General features: G+C 36.6%; 1 protein-coding gene across 3 annotated transcripts; it reads left to right on the top strand.

The window, feature by feature from the left end:
- Positions 2,594-6,868, top strand: LOC109234547 (transmembrane protein 208 homolog). Of its 3 annotated transcripts, none has more exons than XM_019400573.1 (6): positions 2,594-2,809; positions 2,894-3,087; positions 4,130-4,214; positions 5,202-5,283; positions 6,262-6,327; positions 6,412-6,433. In XM_019400573.1, the coding sequence occupies exons 1-6, from the start codon at positions 2,726-2,728 to the stop codon at positions 6,417-6,419; spliced, it is 519 nt and encodes a 172-aa protein (XP_019256118.1). In that variant the 5' UTR covers positions 2,594-2,725; the 3' UTR covers positions 6,420-6,433. The 3 variants fall into 3 exon arrangements, with proteins under 3 accessions (XP_019256118.1, XP_019256116.1, XP_019256117.1); XM_019400571.1 differs by having other exon boundaries at positions 5,193-5,283; XM_019400572.1 differs by lacking the exon at positions 5,202-5,283 and having other exon boundaries at positions 2,599-2,809; positions 6,412-6,868.

Raw genomic sequence — 8,810 nt, 5'->3', positions numbered from 1 at the left:
GGGGGGGGGGGGGGGGAGCAGCTCCTCCCGGGTCTGGAACATCGGCCGTGCGTGTCCTCACCATCTGTGAGAGAATAGAAGAGGCAAATTTAGTATACTAACCACTGCACGATAGGAAATGAAGAAAGAGTAGTTTCCTAACACCCTATAGCCCCTCGAAGATAACTACAGACGTCTACCGATCCGCAAGACTCTACTAGGTTTGCCCATTACTTGTGAGACCTACGTGAACCTAGTGCTATGATGCCATGTTATCGCGACCCAGTTTCACTACAGGTCGTGATGGCGCCCAACACCGTTGTCAGGCAAGCCAACGCGGAAATATTAGTGAGTTCAAGTTTTACTTTACTAAATAGTTACAGAAATTCCTTAATTTGAAGTTAAAACAGGTGAAAATTAGCAACGTAAGTTAATAATTATACAATCCCAAAAGAATAGTCTACCAATGCGTGTGCCAAGACCTAGTGTCACAAGTATGTGGGCATCTAGTAGAATTCACAAAAGAATAAATCTATCCTACTGTCTGAACTAGAATAGACAGCCAAAAGTACAAAGAGACTCCAACACGCTGCTGAACGGCATAGGAAAGGAGCAGCTCACCGTGGAATCTCGGACTACGATCAAGTATGCGCACCAGACTGGTAACCAGATGTACATGCCTCAGATCCTGTACAATTAAGTACAGAAGCGTAGTATGAGTACATAAAAAATATGTACCCAGTAAGTATCCCGTCTAATCTCGAAGAAGTAGAGACGAGAGCTCGACTTGACACTTACTAGGGTCAATTAATATATATGAAAGTGTCATACTAAGCATGGATGTCACAAATAAATAACAATTTATAGCAACAAGTGACAGGTCATTCCCTAGATGATATCACAGTTAGCCATTTACATTTCAGAGCATTTAACATCCATGCTTTTGCGACTCCGCTTCTGCGAAAAATTATCCGCTTCTGCGGCTTTGGGCTTGGCCGCTTCTGCGAGAGAGCGACCGCTTCTACGGTCTCGCACCTGTGGCTGGCCAACCGCAGGTGCGGTTATGACAGAAGACTGGAGCTTCAGCTCCTTTCCAAATTTTCCAACTTCACTCGAGCCTCGTCTGATTGACGCTTGGGGACCCTGGGCCCCGCCCAAACATACCGACAAGTTTGAAATCATTAAACGGACTCGCTCGAACCCTCGGAACGCCCGAAACAATGCTAAATCCAAGAATCACCCCCTAAAACTAATTGAATCAAACTTATGAACTTCAAGTTCTTCAATTAGTTCAAATGCGACGAAACACCCTTACGCTACTCGGATTGACACCAAATTTTGCGTGCAAGTCTTAAATGGCCATACGGAACTATTCTCGGTCTCGAAACTCCGTTCGGACCTCGATAACACAAAAACCTGCTCCAAACCAAATATTTAAGAACTTTAAAATCCTTAAGGAATCAACTTTCACTATTAGGCACCAAAACGCTCTCGGGTCATCCAAAAACCGATCCGGACATACGCCCAAGTCCGAAATCATCATACGAACCTGTTGGAATCCTTAAATTCAGATTCCGAAGTCGTTTGCTCAAAACGTTGGCCGAAGTCAAACTTGGCCTTTTAGGCCAACCTTAAGGAACCAAGTGTTCCGATTTCAACCCAAACTCTTCCAATTCCTGAACCAACCATTCCCGCAAGTCATAAATCAGTAAAAGCAAGTACCGGAAGCCTTATTTAAGGGAACGAGGTTCTAAACAGCAAAACGACCAGTCGGGTCGTTACACTTTCAATGGAGATTTTCCATCGATTTGTGTCTAACACTTTGTTTCCATCTTTGCCACCTAACTTTCGCAAATTACTGTTACAACATCATTTCAATATTGAAACATATGCATTGATAAAAACAATAAAAGATGATGTGGGTGAAAGAGAATTTCAGTTGCAGAATCGTGTTTTCTGGGAAAGATAATGGCGTGTATCAAATTAGAGAGAGAGAACGTGGAGAGAGAAGTTTACATCAAATACGGTAATTATGTGAGAGAAAAATCTGGAAAAGGAGAGAGAAAAATAATAATTAGCGTATATAGTGGCTTAAGGGTAGGAGTTAACCATAAATAGATATTTTGCTATAAACATTAAAAGGTAGCTATAGAATATAATTTTTTAAAATGATATTTATTTAAAATAAATAAGGTATTAAGCTTTGCTATAGGAGGTAAAAATTCCAATTATGTTCCCATAAGGTCATAACAATTGGGCTTTTCCCTTGGGGGACATCAAAGGCCTAATTCCAACCGTATATTTTAGAAGAATTAATTCAAATAATCACCCACCCAACCAAATTAAAAATAGTTGGTGAAGATATAATATATGTATAATTTATATATTATATGTGTATAATTATATATAATCGATATATAAACTATAAATATGGTTAGAAAAAGTAAACAATGATTTTGGCGGGCTATTTGTGTAAAGATCCCTTCATCTTATGACTAACTGGATTCCAAAACAATTTGGGCTTGGACTCTCTAGATTGGGCTTTAAATGAAGTTGGGCTCGAGAATAGTAATCTCCGATTATCCAAACAGAACTTAATTAAAAATTAAAATCCTGTTAGCTCTTTTCTTCTTCTTCTTCACCCCCCTCATCTCTTCTAATTCAATTTCATACAATTCAATTCCAAAATTAGGGCTTTAAGTTTGCTCCTAGATCAGAATACGACATCGTTTAGAAGAATCCAAAGATGGCGAATCAAGGAGCAAAGAAGCGAAAGGAAGAAAACGCTCGTCATATGAAGAAACTATTTCAAATCATCCTTGCCTGCAACGTAAATTTCTCATTTTTTTCAATTAAAATGAATTTTTTTTTACTAAATTTAGTTATTTATTCATTTTTTTTTTGTTGCGTATAGGTAATTTATTTATTGGTGAGAGCTGGAATTTTCTATTCAAGTTTCACATGGAAGCATATAATAGGATTATTGTTGACTTCTTTGGCTTATGCTTTACCATACAAACAATTAGATTCAATGTCAAAACCAAGTTATGGTGATGATGGCGAGCTCTTTGATGGTGGATATGATATGAGTACTGGTGGTATTTGTGGGTAATGTGTAGCTTAATTCCCAATTCATTTTCATTATTTTATTTTTTGAGGTTTTGAATTTTGGTACTTTTTTTAGCTGTTTTAACTTGTTTTTTGATAAATTGCCGGCCTTGGTAATTATAACATGTGAGATTATGATGCCACAGGAAACTTGTTTTCATGCCTTCTCTCTTATATAGGATTAGAATTGGTTGGAACTTTAGCATTTTCAGAAAGTAAAAAAAAAAAAGGGGGGGGGGGGGGGAGGATTAGAATTGGTTGGCCCAGACTTGGGATGGGTACTGGCCAATGTATTAGCTCATTACTGACTCATTTTTTGTCCCCAAGGCCAATTTCCTTGTATTCGTGCTGATATTATGTTCCTACTCAAAGCACTAGCCAGTGTTATCAAAAGCGAAAAGCACAAAAAAGCTCTAAGGTTCGTTGGGGCTTTAAGCGCAAATGAAGCGTGGGCTTTAATGAAGAAATGCGCGAATAGAGAAAAACTACAAATATGTATGTGTAGTCCAGAACTAATATCTATAAGCATGAATACCAAATATATGGATAAAGAAATTGGAAAAAATTTATGATAAAGTTATGAGTTGTTTAGTGTCGCCTCTTCAGGATTACGCTCGTTGGCAGGGAAAAGTATGCCTTAGAGCCTTGACGACACTGAAGTGTCCGTTAAGCGAGGCGAAGCGCTTAACATGTTTTGAGCCTTGCTTCAGGGCTTAAAGCGCGCGTTTGATAACACTGCCACTAGCTTTTTGATAACTTGATTATCTCCTGCTCCATTCTGTTTCGAAATATATAAAAGGGGGAATTAAATTCTAACTACTAATGCAATAATTACTATCTTTTTTTGTAGAGAGGCTAGTTGTTGGATTCTGAGCTTTGAACTTGATTTCATGCTATAAGTGTTGCTTGTAATATGCTCAGTTTTGCTGATATTATATTCCTAGTCAAAGCACTAGATTTCTGATAACTTGATTATCTCCTCCTGCTCCATTTTGTTTGGAGTATATATAAGATCTTACCTTGTGATGAATCTTGCTTGCAGATATTTACATGATGTAATCTACATTACATGTTTCGTGCAGTTGGCTTCTATCATCTCAGACAAGTTCTGGTACACATATCTAGTTGTAAGTATATTATTATACCTCTATTCATGCATTAGTTACATGTCACAGTCATCGTTATGCATTTTGAGAATGGATCAGAGCTTATTATCAGTAGGAAATATCCATATCCATTCCTGCTAAATTCAATTAACATACTTATCGTTGGTATGATCTATAGTTTATCTAGCCATCACAATAAGGTTTTATTGACTACGTTGGAAGAACATTCTACTTTTGGATCTTTCATGGATGCAAGGACGTGTAGATAACTCATTGGTTGATTTGTGAGTGAAAGGACACACCTTAGGAAAGAAGAAAATAAGTTGACTTTCCAGTCATTATTCCATGTATTTGGTCAGGAATTAGTATAAATTTCAGATGAATTTAGAGTAGATTTTGTTGTGTACCAGAGGAGCGTTGCAAGGGTTTGAAATGTTATTTACGTTACTAAAGTTGATAGTTATCAATATATACATGTTATGATTTTGCGTTGCTGAAATCTCAAAGCAATAATTTTGTGCTTTCTTTCTTTTTCAGTCAATGAATTTGAGAAATTCTTCTACAGAAAAAGAGCCTACCTCCACCCAATTTTATGTCTTGTGATGGTGCTTGCCTTTGCTTTCTTTCTTTTTCAGTTAATGAATTTGAGAAATTCTTCTACAGAAATGGAGCAAGCCTTCACCAAATTTTATGTTTTGTGGTGGTGCTTGACAGAGCAATTCTTGTCTTAAAATCCAATGATAGCCTTACTTATCATCCCAAAATAAAAACAAAATATAAAATTATAAGATGAGAGAGAGAGAGAGCGCTCACGATCTTGTGCATTTGAGGAGAGAGGCAAAGAGGGAAAGAGGAAGTAGAACAGAGATACAAAGAGTTTTTCTCCAAAAGTTAAAACATCTTGATGTCCTGCAGTATACTTTGTCCTTCACAATGTGGTAAAGTAGATGTCTTTATGGCATCACCAAATTTGCCCTTTTCTAGTTTAGTCTTCTGAAGTTCTTGCAGATAAGGCGAAACCGAAGATGTTTTTCTTTTAGGGTGTTTTTGCTGTCAAGGGAATCACTAACTCAATCTCGCAAAATCCCTGGTATGAAGGGCACTAGTTCTCTTAATTTATCAATTCTGTTTCCCATATTAGAGAAGGAACTGTTTTCTGACATGCTTGGCCATACTTTTGGAGATTTTAGAAGTTGCACATGTTTTAATTAAGTTTTTCCCACTTCAATCAAAATTTAGAGCCCTCCATTAAAGTGAGATATTGGCTTAATTAATAGGCTTTCTACTCCAAGGACCCAAGTACTCTTCTTCTTTCGGCCTTTTGTTCCTAGGACAGTTAGACCTCCTATCATTCATCCACAATATAGTGCTGGTGAAATGTACTCTGGCTTTGATACGTACATCCAAACAGAAAAATGTGCATTGATGTCATTGTAGACTGTAGTTGTTTGGGACTGACGTTAGTTGTTGTTGATGTCAGTGTGATTGTCTCGTCAATCTGCAGAACACTAAATGGTATAGCAACAAAGGTGGTCATGCTAGCTTGTTTTAGGCATTTGGTTTTCTATCCTTTTCTTATAATTTCTAATACGTTATTCCAAGGGGATGCCTGAGTGGTTAAAGCATTGGAGTAACCTGGGGATCCCAGGTTCGGATCCCAACCACAGCAACATCAGCGCGAACTGATCCACACCACCCCCTTTGGGCAGATTGCCAGCTACTTGGGGGCTATAGCAGGCTGCCCTGTGTGAATTAGTTGAGGTGCACTTAAGTTGGCCGGGATGCTAGTGCATCCTAAACGGAAAACGAAAAAGTTAACAAGTTCCTCAGAACGCAAAATGAACTAGCCAAATTGCACCCCAATTTTTTTTTGTACGTCTTTTAATGATCATTCTTTCCCTACTTCTCTGTTTTTGAGGGGTGATACTGAAATTCTCTTTTTGCAATGAAGGTATCTTGTAAGAGTAATGCTTCATTCATGTTTAGTAATGGTGACAGGGACAGATAACTACTTTAGATTTTTAGGTTATTTGATTGATGTGCACTAAATTGCTGTTTCCCTTTCCAGATACCTGCGTTTGCAGCGTACAAACTCTCTGGATTTATCAAAGGATTTTTACCTCAAGGTTCAGAGGTTCGTGTTAAGAAAACGGAACCAAATCATGATAGATTAACAGTGTCTTAACTGAGAGGCCTAATGTCTGTCTTGATTATTCAGGATGCTGAAGAGGATGAAAAGACCAGAAAAAAGAGAGAGAAACTGGAGAAGAAAGCTTCAAGAACCAAATTTGTTAAAACAAGAGCTCGTTAACTCCGCATCACAATGAAGTAGACTGGTGTTGCTGAGACTTATGCGTTGGCTGATTGACTACAATTGCTCTTCGATGTCAGAAAATTGTGCTCTAGCACATGAGTTGTCTCGAGACTGGAGATCGATGTACTCTGATCTTGTTGGAAATTATGGTTTCGAATTCTCTGTAGAATTGCCATAAACAGATCGATTTCTGTCTGTTTTTAATGTATTTGTGTATGTCTTGGTCAGCCTCATTTCCAGATCTACTTCTGAAGAAACCTGTACCATGACATAATCAAGGATTTAGCTACATTTTGGTGCTATTTGGAACTTGATCTTGAAACCCCTTCTCAGGTTTTTTAACATATAATTATGTTTTCTATGAGTGTTTTTTGATAGAAATATATTTTCGAAACCTGAAAGTTTTGCAAGAGGATGGAAATTTTATTAGTCAGCTGAGTTGGACACTAGTTTAATACACTAGTTTAGAATTTGTTCAAATGCGGATTCAGAATTTTAATTTTATTGGTTCAACTTTTAAAGTTTCTAACATTGAAGTCGTTAAATTTTTAAAGTTATGGGTTCATGTCTATCATCTATTGCAATTTTAGTGAAGTTTTATACATAAGTTTGTGTTCCGCATCGAAAGTTATGGGTTCAATGAAACTCGTAGTTATAGTGGTAAATCCACCCTTATATTTAGGTGTCTGGATAAAATTTCGTGAGATTAGGGATGAGAATATAATTCCGTGCAACTACATGTCTATATGGGCAAATAAATACGATGAACAAACAGTTGCTTATTTGCTAAGGAACTAAAGTTTAATAAAATTTAGGTGATGGAGAAAGGTTATTACAAATGTCGTGAGGAAACCACTGGTTAGTCATTGTGTTTGATGTCATCTTCCTACTACAAATATTTTTAATTAATTGATAGAAACACTGAAATTTTGAGTAATTTACAGGGACATCCCTCTAGGTTATCTATATTGGATGTACAGTTCCTCTAGTCTTATGAAATTATAGCAACACCCCTTATCAATCTCTGGAGAAACAAAATATGCAATGACCTGTATGCCCCTTATGTTTTGTGAAGAACTTAATAGCTAAGGGAAGAAAGAAAAGAAGGGTTGTGGTGGAGTGGTAAGTACTCCTTCATCCTTAACCAGAGGTCTCGGGTTCGAGTCCCTGGTATGGAGTCACCTTTGTTAGGGAGCACTTTAACCCCCAATGTGAGACTCCCCGGCGCGAATCCAAATTTAGTTGGGCCTCGATGTGGGTACTGAAAACCGTTGGAAAACCAAAAAAAAGAAAGAAACAGAAAGACCAAATATAAAATTAAGGATCATATAATAATCCAACTTACTAACTTATAGGATGCAACAAAAAGAAAAATGAAATAGGATTCATGCACTATATATTACGTGGGGAACACTTCCCAAATAGGAGGTCTAGGGTTCAAAACCACTTGCATATTTTTTTGTCGAACTCGTTGTACGGGCTTGTCTAGTGCAAATTAACTCTTCGTGTAGTTTGTGGACTATTATACAGGAGCGAGTTTTATTATGTGCTTACCCAAAGGATAGTGGCTGCGGATTTTCTCGTTAACAAAAAGAAATATTACGCGTGGAACAATATTGAGAATAGACAACTTTTATCATAAAATGTTACAAAAGATATTTTTGAACCGAAGTTTTTATTCGTTCTTAATTTGATTGTTTAAGTTTAATTAGGATAAGTTATCTGGGAATGGTACTATAGTTAAACAATTATTTTAACTACTTGAGGGGTTGTCGCTTAAATCTACTCAAATTATTTTTCTTTATTTTGGATTAAAATATACATAATACTTTGACTACTTGTGAGAAAAGATGCAGACTTAATAACTAAGATGGTCGTGTCAAAAGAAAAGAAATTTAAAAAAAAAGAAGAAGAAGAGGAAAAGATAACTAAGATTGGCCGATTTATTTTAATGTTACATCTAAGTTTAATAAATTTTAATTTTTTTCCTTTCAAGTGGCAATTGCCTGAAGCTCAGTTTATGAATTACATTAATTGTTTGTTCTACGCTAAATAATATTTTTATATGATGTTTACATTAAACAAATAAATGACAGATTTTGAAAAAAATAAGAGATTATTCTTTGGTGTCGAATTTGAACTCTAAGAATGGAGAAATTTGTAGTAGAAAGTGATTCCTCCTTTAATTAATCCTATGTAGTGCGAGTTCAAATTAATTGAGACAGAAATTCCGAATTCTGGATGATTAAATAAAGAAATTTATTTTCTTGTATATTAAATATATCAAACAATTCCCCCCCCCC

Source organism: Nicotiana attenuata, chromosome 11 (assembly GCF_001879085.1).
Source record: "Nicotiana attenuata strain UT chromosome 11, NIATTr2, whole genome shotgun sequence".
In the NCBI taxonomy this organism is placed as follows: domain Eukaryota; kingdom Viridiplantae; phylum Streptophyta; class Magnoliopsida; order Solanales; family Solanaceae; genus Nicotiana; species Nicotiana attenuata.
Note: the sequence above shows the minus strand (reverse complement) of the source record. Positions and strands in the feature narration are given on the sequence as shown.